This window comes from Ochotona princeps, chromosome 24, assembly GCF_030435755.1.
Source record: "Ochotona princeps isolate mOchPri1 chromosome 24, mOchPri1.hap1, whole genome shotgun sequence".
NCBI classification, from domain to species: domain Eukaryota; kingdom Metazoa; phylum Chordata; class Mammalia; order Lagomorpha; family Ochotonidae; genus Ochotona; species Ochotona princeps.
The window spans coordinates 33,449,305-33,462,418 of NC_080855.1; the positions used below are offsets into that span (position 1 = coordinate 33,449,305).

Consider the following 13,114-nt stretch of genomic DNA (forward strand, 5'->3'; position numbering starts at 1 on the left):
GCACTGGACATCATCTGCTGCCTCCTAGGATGAGCCCTGGCAGAAGATGGCTACAGAGCAAAGCAGCCAACTCTTGACCCAAGTACATTGATATGGGAGATGGACATCCCAGTTGGCACTTTAGGCTACTGTACCAAATGCCTTCTCCTCAGATTTCTTTTAACTCTCATTTTTTGCTTGATTATTTTTGCTCAATTCTAGGTTGGCAGTCATTTAGTAATTTTCTCTCAGTCACTTTTAGATATTCTTCTTATGTCTGTGTTCTGTGTTCTTAGCAATAGTTTCTGAGTAGATATAGATTTCTGAATGTTGGCCCATGTTCTTGAAAATATGGGATGTTTATTTTCCACTAAAATTTCAATGTCTTTAAAAGGTACAGGCTAGTTTAAAGGTTTTTTTTTTTTTTTTTAGTATTTTTTTCTTAAATGAGCTATGGTAGTTTATGTCTTCTGAGGTATTTTTTTTCTACTTCCTTGAAGTTGTTGGTTTTATAGGAATGAAGCTGACCATGTTTGGGTTCTGCAGTTCAACTCCAACAAGAAGAGATTCGTAAGAACTTCAGAGGGCTCTGTTCTCACGACGGTTCTTGAACATACAGAGGAGACAGATGCCCATGCTCGTGGCAGCTGACGAGCTACAGCAGAGAATCTGCACTCAGCTGTGTCCTCAGCTTCTTACGTATGTTTTATAAGCAGTCGAAAGCAGTGAGAGTTACATAGCAGACTGGATCAGTCCCTGGGCCTACTGACTGACAAAAATCTGTTGGTGTGCTGGGGCCTCCCAGGCCTGCTGACCAATAGAAAACTTACCGGTTTTCAGGCCTCCTGTGTGTCATGACAGTGAGGGAACTTTGATTAACTCCATTTCCCCAAAGCCCTTAGGGTTTCTGTTGTCTGTAGAAACTTGCATTCTAGAAATGTTTCTACATGGAATATGTTGAGCTTTTCCTGGGTAGATTTTGTGTCTTTTTTTTTTAAACTCCTCCTGTTTTTTAGCATTCTACTGACACATGAATGTGACGCCATGAAATTATTCCTCAGCTGGCTAATGTTCTGTTTAATTTACGAAAATAACTTTTGGCAGTCACAGGTTCATAGCAAAATTGAGCGGGATGGCAGAATGAACAGAGTTCCTCTCATGCGCATGTGCAGAATACCTGTATGGAAAGATTCCAAATGACACTGATACGTTTGTTTCAACTGAGGAATCTGTATTGATTTCATTATCACCCAGAGTCCATAGTTGACATGAAAGTTCTCTCTTGGTATTGTGTGTTTTATGAGTTTTGACAAATGTAGCCCTGCCTTTCATATAAGTTAAATCTCAAAAAAAAAAAAACCCTCCTTGAGTGGTCAGTGCTGTGGCATAGCAAACTGAGCTGCTGCCTGCAGAGCCAATGTCCCATATAGGCCATGGTTCAGGTCATGGCTGTTCCACGGCAAACTGCGTGGGAAAGCAGTAGAGGATGGCTCAAGTGCTTGGGACCCTGAAGCCACGTCGGAGACCTGAAAGAAGCCCCTGGGTTCTGGCTTTGGCCTGGGCCTTTTGTGATTCCATATACATTTTCAGATTGTTTCTTCTACTTCTATGAAGAATATCATTGTGTTTGGATCGGGATTACATTGAATCTAGATTTCTTTAGGTAGTTTAGGTATTTTAATGATATCGAGTCTTCCAAGCCATGAGCAAGGAATGACTTTCCATCTTGTGTATGTCTTGATTTAATCTTGGTAGGTCATATGAATGCAGGAATGTATCCACTTCTTTGAGGTTTTCTAGTTTGTTGGCATATAGTTCTTCACAGTAGTCTCTTGGATTCCTTTATATTTCATCGGTGTTGGTGGTAATGTCACCTTTTTTTATCTCTAATTTTATTTATTTGAATTTCTGTTTTTTTCTTTGTTGGTCCGACCAGAGGTTTATCTGTTTTATCTTCTTTAAAAAAAAAACAACTTTTTGTTTTGTCGACCTTTTTCTTTTAGTTTCCTTTAATTTCAAAATCATGCGTTTCTGCCCTGACCCTTTTTCTTCTTTGCCTCCTGCTGGTTTGGGATTTGGTTTGTTCTCCATTTTCTGTCCTAAAGATCTTTAACAGGAAATGTTTTTTAAATGCTGTGACCTTTGCCCTTAATGCTGCTTTCATTGTATTCCATTTAGCTGGTTTCTTAAAATCATAAATGATGTTGGATTTTATGAAGTAAGTTTTCTTCTTCTCTTAATAAGATGGTAAAATTTTTAGGCCCGATGAGATGGCTCAATGGCTAAATCCTTGACTTGCAAGATGGTAAAATTTTGGATCATTTTTTCCATTTACTTATGTATTTATTTGAAAGGAAGAGAGAGGTGAAAACCACAGTGTTCTCTCTTCCATTTTTATTGGGGACGAGAGAGGTGAGAAAAAGAGGAGAGAAATGGATTGTGTGTGTGTGTGTGTGTGTGTGTGTGTGTGTTTGAGTGAATTGGGGCTTCTAGTCACTGATTCATTCCTCAGATGCTTGAAACGTCTGCAGTTGTGCCAGGTTGATACTGGGAGCCCAGAACTGAATCTGAGTTTCCCCCTTGGGTGACAGGGGACCAAGTACTTGAGCCGTGACCTGATGCTTTGCATGGGTACATATTGGCAGGAAGCGGGAACTCGGGCTTAAACCCAGGCAGTCTTTTGTGAATGTTTAACGCGGTGTTTGAACCACTGTGGCATACGGCCACCCTCTTTAGTTGTTGTTTAGCATGTTGCGCAAGCCTTGCATGCTTGGAATTAAACCACAGCCGATTCCTTGTCTGTGTTGTTTGGTGTGACTTGCTAATATTTTGCTGACAATGTTTTCATTTATGTCCATCAGAAATATTGGCCTAGTTTTCTTTCGTGATTAGGGTGATGATGGCTTCATAGTATCAGGAAATACTCTCTGTTCTTATCTTCTGAAAAAGATACTAAAGAATCGGCACAGGGCTCAGTGCGATAGCCTAGTGGCAAAATCCTCACCTTGAACTCGCTGGGATCCCATATGGACACCAGTTTGTGTCTTGGCTACTCCACTTCCCGTCTAGCTCCCTGCTTGTGACCTGGGAAAGCAGTCGAGGACGGCCCAAAGCCTTGGGACCCTGCACCCGCATGGTAGACCTGGAAGAGGTTCCTGGTTCCTGGCTTTGGATTGGCAAGCACCGGCCGTTGCGGCTCACTTGGGGAGTGAATCATCAGACAGAAGATCTTCCTCTCTGTCTCTCCTCCTCTCTGTATATCTGACTGTAATAAAATAAAATAAATAAATCTTAAAAAAAAAAAAGATTTAGTTTTACTGGAAAAGCAAATTTACAGCGAGGAGAAGAGACAGAGAAAATGATCTTGCATCCACTGGTTCACTCCCCATTTGGCCACAATGGCTTGAGCTGAGCTGAATTGGAACCAGGAGCTTCTTCCAAGTCTCCCATGCAGGAGCAGGGTCCCAAGGCTTTGGGCCATCCTCTATTGTTTTCTCAGGCCACAAGCAGGGAGCTGGATGGGAAGTGGAGCTTCCGGGATGAGAACCGGCACCCATATGGGATCCCGGGGCATTCAAGGCAGGGACTTTAGCCGCTGGGCTATGACGCTGGGCCCCCCAGTAAAAATAAATCTTAAAAAAAAGAAGAATTGACATTATTTACTTATTAAATGTTTTGTTGAATTCACCAGTAAACCTGTCTGGAACCAGGGTTTTTAATTGGAAGGTTATAAATTTTTCAGTTTTTGTTTTTTTAAAGATTTATTTATTTTTATTACAAAGTCAGATATACAGAGAGGAGGAGAGACAGAGGGGAAGATCTTCTGTCCGATGATTCACTCCCCAAATGAGCCGCAACGCGCCGGTGCTGTGCCGATCCAGAGCCAGGAGCCAGGAACTTCTTCCAGCTCTCCCACATGGGTGCAGGGTCCCAAAGCTTTGGGCTGTCCTCGACTGCTTTCCAGGCCACAAACAGGAAGCTGGATGGGAAGTGGAGCTGCAGGGATTAGAACTCGCGTCCATATGGGATCCCGGTGCATTCAAGGTGAGGATTTTAGCAGCTAGGCCACGCCGCCGGGCCAATTTTTCAGTGTCTATAACAAATATAGACCTGGTTGAGATTGTCTAGGTCTTCTTTGTGAGTTTTGGCAGGTTGTAGCTGCCAAGGAATTGATACATTTTATCTAAAGTACTGATTTGTGGATATAGACTTGTTATTCCTTCATTATCCTTTTAATGTGCATTGAATTTGTAATGATGTCACCTCATTCTGATAGCAGTAATGTTTTTTAATGATTTTATTTATGTTTTCATTGGAAAGTCAGATATACAGAGAGGAGAAACAGAGAGAAAGATCCTCCAATGATTCACTCCCCAAGCGGCTGCCAGAGTCAGAGCTGAGCCGATCAAAAGTCAGGAGCCAAGAGAATCCTCCAGGTCTCCCAAATAGGTGCAGGGTCCCAAGGCTTTGGGCTGTTCTCGACTGCTTTCCCAGGCCACAAGCAGGGAGCTGGATGGGAAGCAGGGCTGCTGGAATTAAAATCAGAGCCCATATGGATCCTGGCACGTTCAAGGCGAGGACTTTAGCCACTAGGCTGCCACACTGGGCCCAGCAGTAACTTTTTAGGCTTAACTGGAAGTTTATCAGTTTTATCTTTTCAAACACACAAATTTCAGTTTTTAATCCTACTTACTTGGGATTTAATAGGCAGGCAGATTTTCCTCTTGCTCAGCCTTTTCATGTTCAAGACTTCCGTTGATTGGATCAGCTCTTCCTCTATCGGGGAAGACAGCCTGCTTACTGTTTGACATAAACAGTGACATTTCCATCTTGTGTGTATTATTGTGCATTTTTTTTCCCAATCTCTTTCCTTTGTTGTTTTGGAATTTCTGTTGACATAGCCTCAAGCTCAAAGATTCCTGTTCAGCTTTGTCTGGTCAGCTCATGAGCCTATCAAAGACAGTCACTCTTATTACAGTTTGTTATATCTTAACATTTTTTTGATTCTTAGAATTCTCATCTTTCTGTGCTATGGTCTCTCTAAAACTAATGTGTTCAGCTTGAATCTCCAATGTGATGTTAGGAGGTGAGAGAGCTTGTTCGTTCCTTCTCTTTTGCCATGTGAGGGGCCATGTTTGGAGCAGACAGTAAACCGTCACCAGACACCAAATCTGGTTTACCCTTCTGTAAGAACAGCAGCAGAATTGACCAAAACTGTCAGAATCAACTTTTTCAGAATTCCGGAGATTATGCAAAGACTTGAAATAACTTGGAGATCCTTTATTCATTTAAAAAAAAAAGTGTAATTAAGGGCTAGCACGATGACCTAGTGGCTAAATCCTCATCTTGCATGCACTAGGATCTCTTATCGGTGCTAGTTTGTGTGCTGGCTGCTCTGTTTCCCATCCAGCTTTCTGTCTGTGGCCTGGGAAAATAGTAGAGGACAGCTCAAAGCTTTGGGACCCTGAATCTGTGAGGGAGCCCCGGAGGAAGTTCCTGGTTCCTGGCTTCGGATTGACTCAGACCTGGCTGTTGCAGCCACTTGAGGGGTGAACCAGCAGATGGAAGTTCGTTCATTGTCTCTCCTCTGTAAATCTACCGTTCTAATAAAATAGTAAATAAATCTTCTAAAAATGTGTAATTAAGATTATAAGACATCAGTAAGAATAATGAGATTTGAGGTGTTTCAACTTAGCCCTGTACTGTTTCCTGTTCCACATATCAGCTGATGTTGAAATAACAGTTCCCAGTATGGGAAGAACAGAACGGACCTCACTCTTAAAGAATTGTCATTATTTGCTTAACTCCATTTTGTGATCCTGGAAGGCTGATTCAAAAGCCTCTGCTGTATCTCTGTTAACTTAGAGCTGGACATTACTGAATCTGCCGACAGCCTGGAAAGTAACAGCTATCCAAAGTATTTATAGAAAATAATTATTGGTACATGATTCAGTAGACAACACTGAGCGTAACAAGTAGACTCATTTGAAAAACTGGGCATGAGATATCTGTAAGGACATTTGAAAAATGTCATATATTCCTGGTAAGGTAAATGGCTATGTGCCTGACTGACTTTGAGGCTCTGGAGAAGGGAAGATTAAGCCAATTGTGTAATCAACTGACAGACTATTAAAAGTGAGCACCAAACCTACACAGATCCCTTCTGCAAAGGCTGGGAGATTTTTGTTTCTAGGCATTTAAGGAAATTATCAGCCAGCTGCTAAACTAACAGAATATTCTCCAGTGGCCACAAACACCAAAGAACACAAAATGTACATAATCATTTTTAAATAGGTAAAGCAACTACTACAGTGAGTGGTAGCTGTGACCAGGGGAAAGGATATGATTCCCCGAATTATGACTTTATAATTTTGAAATGTCCAATTTTTAAACTAAAAAGTATAAGGCAAGGAGTTAAAAAAGAAAACAGCTGACAATAATTTTTCCTGAGGAACTTTTAATCAGCTACTTAAAATATATCCTCAAAGAACTAAAGAAAACCACCTCTAAAGAAATAACAAAGTATGAAAACGGTATCTCACCACATTGAAGACATCAATAAAGAGATAAAAATTATAAAACTGAACCAGGTGGATTTTCTGGAGTTGAAAAGTACAGTAACTGAACTGAAAAATGCACACATGGGGCCCAGCAGATTTCAGTAACAACAGCAACAAATCAGCATAGTTGAAGATAGGACAGTTGGTTTTATTCATTCTGAGAAGAAAAATAATACTTAAGAGAAATTAACAAAATCTAAAAACTGTGACATACCATCAGGTGTCGAAAAATTCATGGCTGGACATCTAAGGAATTTCAAGTAGGACAAAACCAGAGAGCTACAACTAGACATACCCTAATGAAATAGTTGAAAGCCAAAGAGCGAAGGAATAAGGCAGTGAGAAAAAAGCATACCATCACCTAAGAAAACTCCTCCATGAGATCAAGGAACTGAAAATGTTCACATCGTTGAAACGAGAAGCATCACCTGAAACCCACTGCCTTCAAAAAATAAGGAGAAATAAGTCTAAGCCAGAAGAATTTGTTGAAAGCAGACCTGCCTGTAACAACTGCTAAGGGAAGTACTTCTGGCTTCAAAGAGATTATACTCAAATCCTTGGGAACAAATAAAGAACATTGGTAACGTTACCTAGATAGGTTTATTTATTTTTTTTTTAAAGATTTATTTATTTTCATTACAAAGTCAGATATACACAGAGGAGGAGAGACAGAGAGGAAGATCTTCTGTCGGATGATTCACTCTCCAAGTGAGCCGCAATGGGCCGGTGCACACTGATCCGAAGCCTGAAACCAGGAACCTCTTCCGGGTCTCCCACACGGGTGCAGGGTCCCAAAGCTTTGGGCCGTCCTCGACTGCTTTCCCAGGCCACAAGCAGGGAGCTGGATGGGAAGTGGAGCTGCCGGGATTAGAACTGGCGCCCATATGGGATCCCGGTGCATTCAAGGTGAGGACTTTAGCCGCTAGGCCACGCCGCCGGGCCGCTAGATAGGTTTATATATCCCTACCAGTACTGGTCCCCAGAGGAAGGAGGCGCTCCAGTAATCATCTACTTAAGGACAGGAAGGATGAAAACATACTCCTCCCTCTTCTCCCCCTTTTAAGAGCCCAGCACCCTTCTTGCATTCAGTATATAGTTTCGAATAACTTACTTAGTTGGTATCTTTTCACCATTCCTTTCCTACTTAAAAAATAGATTTAACGTTTTCAGTACACAGAATACAAATGAATGGGACCAATTCTGTGGCACTCAACTTTTAAGATAAACATAGGTCTCACTGAGCCTGTTGACCACCCTGTTGAATTATAGTGTTTAAATATCTGGTCACATATCTTACTTTTGAAGTTCAAAATAGGTGTAAGGCAGTTATTAGCCATGTAAACTAGGTTGGCTCTGTTCCTTCCTGTTGGAGGGCCACAGTAGAAGGAGTTAGGTTAGAAACTTGAGAAATGAAACATCGGTGTTTCTGCAATGACTTGTCCGTCAGAAAAAGTAAATCAGATTTGTTCTTTGCAAAGAATGCAGGGCCTGGCCAAATACCAAGATGTTGCTGCACAGAGAGAGTAAAGCAGCTAGAAACAAAAGCACCCCAGAGCTGCTTCGTGGAACATGACAGAAGCGTAGGGAAAAGATAGGGTAAACAAGGGAGGAAAGAGATCTTACTTTTGTTTTCTTAACCTTTTACTATTAATCTAAATCTAGAAATGCCAACTTCATCTGAAGAAACATGAACATTTCCCAGTTACATTGTTACGTTCAACAGAAACTTGTTAAGCTCCCATTATGTGCCTAGGATAATATACTTCTAGGCACTTTAAATACCGTGATGAACACAACATACCAAAATGCCTGTCCTTGTCCTACGTATGTTAGTGGCTTGTGTGGCAGCAGTACATACACATATGATAAGATCCCCATGAGTTTAGGAAAAAATGGCTACTTTACTTGCTTTGTCTTCAGAACATCTAGTTTAATGCTACTATCGATTCTCCTATTATATTATCTAATGAGTTTTTCTGTACTATTTTAAGATAGAATCTGCTTGCCTGTGAATGAAATACTGGTTTGCCTTAGCCAGTAGCTAAAAGAATAAGAAGCAATCACAAATCCCCTGGGGATTTAGGACAGTGGAGTGACATCTTACACAAAGGAGTGGGTCCTACACTAAATGCTGATAAAAACCTGAAATTAACAAAAATAGGACAGAAATGAAAAGGATAAATTTGAAAATGCTTTTTATATGATCAATGAAAAGTAAACATTTACAATATTGATGACGGTTTTAAAAAGAGAATATGTTATATAGTGGAGAAAGAAGAAATAGCCACAGATTTGAAAGAATTTTGTGAGACGTTTTGCAGTAACTTTGAAAATAGAGATAGTGACTGATTTTGAAGTTGGAGAAATAGGTTGATTAGGATAAGAGATTAAGAAATGATGAACAGATACTACTTAAAAAGTAATAGATGGCTTGCAATTGAATTTTTTTTGCTTGCGCAAAAATAATGTGTATCTAATGTGATTTAAACTATTTTAAGTCACAGAAAAAGTGGAAAATGTTCCATTTTAGGAAGCCTGATGCAATGGCTTAATTAATCTTTCCCCTTTAAGCACTGAAATCCCATATGGGCACCGATTTGTGTCCCAGCTGCCCTACTGCCCATCCAGCTCCCTGTTTGTATCCTGGGAAAGCAGTATAGGATGGCTGAGCCTAGGGACTCTACACTCACATGGGAGACCCGGAAGAGTCTCCTGGCTTTTGATCAGGCTCAGCTCCAGCCATTGAGCCTGTCGTCTGTCTGCCTTTCTCTAACTCTGTCTTTAGCAACAACAGCAAAGAGAAAACAAAAAAGCCTACTGAACTCTGCCATTGTGGTAGAAGAGTTGCCATAGACAGTAAATGAAGGCACTGATACGTGGGACAGTGGGTTTAACTGTTGCTTCTGATGGCAGCATCCCATGCCAGAGTTTCACATTGAGTCTTGGCTACTTTAGTTCCAGCTCCCTGCGAATGTTCCTGGGAAAGCGACTGGAGACGGCCCAAGTACTTGAACTGCTGATGCACATGTGGGAGAACCTTGGTGGAGTTCCTGTCTTTTGGATTTGGCCTGGTCCAGGCTTAGCTGTTTTGACCATTTAGGGAACGAGCCAGCATAAGGAAGAGTTTCTCTTTCTTGCTTTCTCTCTCTCTCTCTCTCTCTTTTTCTCAGTCCCTCCCTCCCCCATGCCCCTTTTTAAGTGTTTGAGAAACAAAAGCCCAGGGCTATTCCACCTCCTGCTGTGCTAGCATCCTATATGGCTGTGGTTTGTGTCTCGAGTGCTCCACTTCCAATCCAGTTCCCTGCTTAAGTTCTGAGAAAGCAGTGGAAGGTGGCGTAAGTCCTTGGGCCCCTGCTGCCTGGTAGGAGGCCCAGAAGAAGCTCCTGGTTCCTGTCTTTGGATCAGCTCAGCTCATGCCATTGTGGCCTTTTGGGGAGTAAACCTACAGATGGGAGATATCTTTCTCTTTTCCCTCTCCTCCTCCCCTCCCTCTTTCTCTGTAAATCTGCATTTCTGGTTAAAATAAGTAAATATTTTTAAAAACAAATAAAGAGAAGTAAAAAAAGAAAACTAAACAGTGGGTGGGGCAGGTGTTCCGGCTCAGCAAGTTAAGCCACTGCTCGGAATGCCTGCATCTCTTTCTGGAGTATCAGTCCCAGTTATTCCACTTCTGCTGGAGCTACTTCCACCTTGCTGCTAAAGGATCTGACTAGGCAGCAGATGATGGCCCAGTGTGGGCCTTTGTAAGATACATGGAAAACAAGGGTGAAGTTCCAGGCTCCTGGCGTTGGCATCAGCCAGCCCTGCCTATTTTGGCCATTTGAGGAGAGAACCAACAAATGGAAAATAATCTTTGTCTCTGTTTACTCTGCCTTCCAAATAAATAAATCTTTAGGAAAAAAAAAATGTATAGCAAGCAAAGATCATTAGAGATGAAACCAGACATGGAAAATGAGTTAAATGAGTTCCTGAAGAAACATTTAAAAGGGGAAAAAAGTAATGCCATACTGAGCTAGACAAAAACCTGAGCTAGCTGAAAAGCTGGAGCAAATGGCTTCAACATATTTCTGTTTGCCTGTTCTTTTAGGAGCAAAGCTCCTTGGATAAATTCCTCATTAGATAATGATTATCTGCAGTGAGAAGTAGGTCAAATGAAAGGCCTTCCCCCATTTTTAGAACACTGTATTTGAGACACTTCTTATGAGAGTGTAAAGCTCTCCCAAGAACTTCAGTTTTATAATCACTGGCCAAAATCTAATTCAGATTTAAAAGATGTCATTTCATGGTGTTTTTTTCACTAGTGAACTAGTGAAGACAATCTCTACCTGCTTAAAGTAAATTGCCAGACCAACAGGTAGAACCCATTGATTTGGTTAAGATTGAGTCCTGTACCAAAAACCATAAGCAGCTCTTTTTTTTTTCTATAGAAAACATTCTCTAAGAAGTCAGCCAGAAACACAACAGGTGAATATTTTGCATTCTTAGCGGTTTTCAGTTGGCTTTTTCCCCTCAATATTTGATTATGAAAATTTATAGCATACAAAATGAATACATGCACTACCTAGATTCTACAATTACTCAGTGCTTTGTCATCTATCAGTCTATTTTTTTATGTAATTCAAGCAAATTGGAGGCTTTTCTAGTAATCTTATCTTTGCTTTTTTTCCCTCCTTGATATTGTAATGAAAGTGCCAACAGACTTTTTTGAAGATGTTTTCAGCTGACCCTTTTTCTAGAAATCTTAGGTTGCCAGGAGTTACTGTCAAGTTATTTAGGATTTGCTCTTGTAGGTTAAGCCCATGCTGCGCTGGCATCCACTTGGGTTCAGTTGGAGTCCTGACTGTCCCATGTCTCCATCCAGCTCCCTACTAGTGCACCTGAGAAAGCAGTAGTAGATGGCCGAAGTCGTTGGGCTCCTACAACTTCACCTGGGAGACTGGATGATACTGGCTTCAGCCTGGTGCGGTGCTGGCCTTTGCAGCTGTGTGGCAAGTGACCCATTGGATGGAAGATCTGCATCTCACTGTCTCTCTATAAATCTAGCTTTCAAATAAATATGTAAATCTTAAAAACAAACCTTAAATTCTTTTTCATGGGGGTGGGTTTTCACGCAACAGGTTTAGCTGCTGTCTGTGATGCAGGTTTTTCCAATGGTTATAGGTCCTAGCTGCTCCACTTCCAACCTGCTGATGGATCTGAGAAGGCAACTGTGGGTGGTCCAAGTGATTGGACCCCTGCATCCATGTAAGACACCTGTGTGAAACTCCTGGTTTTTTTTGTCTAACCCAGTCCCAGCTGTTGTGGCTATTTGGCTAATGAACCGGTGAATGGAAGCTCTCTGTTTCCCTCCCTCTCCATGTGTTAAACCTGATGATACTTTTCCGAGTGCTTTGTTATTCAGATAATTATAATTTTAAAGCTATCCAAAAATAATTTACAGTAATCTTTAAATACCATTTAAAAACGTCTAGATAAGTATGTAATCACATTATGTTATTTGCAGAGTGGAGAGATCTACAGACCAAGTCATCAAGCCGGTGAATGTAGGAGCTCTGTCAAAATGGGTTGGGAAGATTCCTCCAGATGTTCTACAGGACATGGCAGTGATTGCACCTATGCTTGCCAAACTTGGATATGACCCATATGCCAATCCACCCAACTATGGGAAGCCTGATCCAAAAATCCTGGAAAACACTAGAAGGGTAAGTGACTGAGAAAACGAGGTGGGGAACTTGAATTCTGTGTGGTATTTTTTCCTTGTTTGTTTTCTCTCTTTCTTTCTTTCTTTGTTTCTTTCTTTCTCTTTTTTTTTAATTGGAAAGGCAGATATACAGAAGGAGAGACAGAGAGAAAGATCTTCCATCCTCTGGTTCACTCCCCAAGTGCATACAATGGCTGGAGCTGAGCCAATCTGAAGCCAGGAGCTTATTCCACATCTCCCACGCAGGTGCAGGGTCCCAAGGCTTTGACTCATTCTTCACTGCTTTCCCATATCACAAGCAGGGAGCTGGAAGGGAAGTATACCCTCATGACATGAGCCGACACTCATTTGTGATCCCAGCACATGCAAGGTGAGGATTCAGCCACTGGTCTATCACGCCAGGCCCTTCTTTTGCTCTTTCTCATCAGAAAATTATTTTAAATGAGCAAGTTTCAACTTTGTAGAATGCTTTATGTTTAGAAGTTTCACACTGCATTTTCAAGATTACTCTGGTTCTTGTAAGAACTGAGGGGTTAATTGTTGTGGAGATTTATTCCTATAGCTGAGTAAATAAAATTTGCAAAAACATGAAATTATTAGTGGCCGTATTTCTCATTTTTTTCTTTAAACCAAATTATGCTTTTAAGTTTAGATAACATAATTTCTTGACATGTAAAGATGAAATGTTGGCTACATTAGAATAATTATGTTTAAAGATTTATTTTTATTTTATTTGAAAGATTTATTTATTTTTATTGGAATGGCAGATCAGATTTACTAAGAGACAGAAAGGTCTCCCATCTGCTGTTTCACTGAACATGACTGGAACTGAGCCAATCCAAAGCCAGGAGCTTCTTCCCGGTCTCCCATGTGG

The 13,114-nt window shown here is 41.0% G+C and overlaps 1 protein-coding gene across 3 annotated transcripts in view; it reads left to right on the forward strand.

The window, feature by feature from the left end:
• Positions 1-13,114, forward strand: part of TPST1 (tyrosylprotein sulfotransferase 1) — a 119,012-nt gene that overhangs the window by 61,124 nt on the left and 44,774 nt on the right. For all 3 annotated transcript variants that reach the window (XM_058680567.1, XM_058680568.1, XM_058680569.1), the window contains exon 3: positions 12,043-12,241. In XM_058680567.1, coding sequence (XP_058536550.1) covers positions 12,043-12,241 — 199 coding nt within the window. The remainder of the gene's footprint in view (positions 1-12,042; positions 12,242-13,114) is intronic.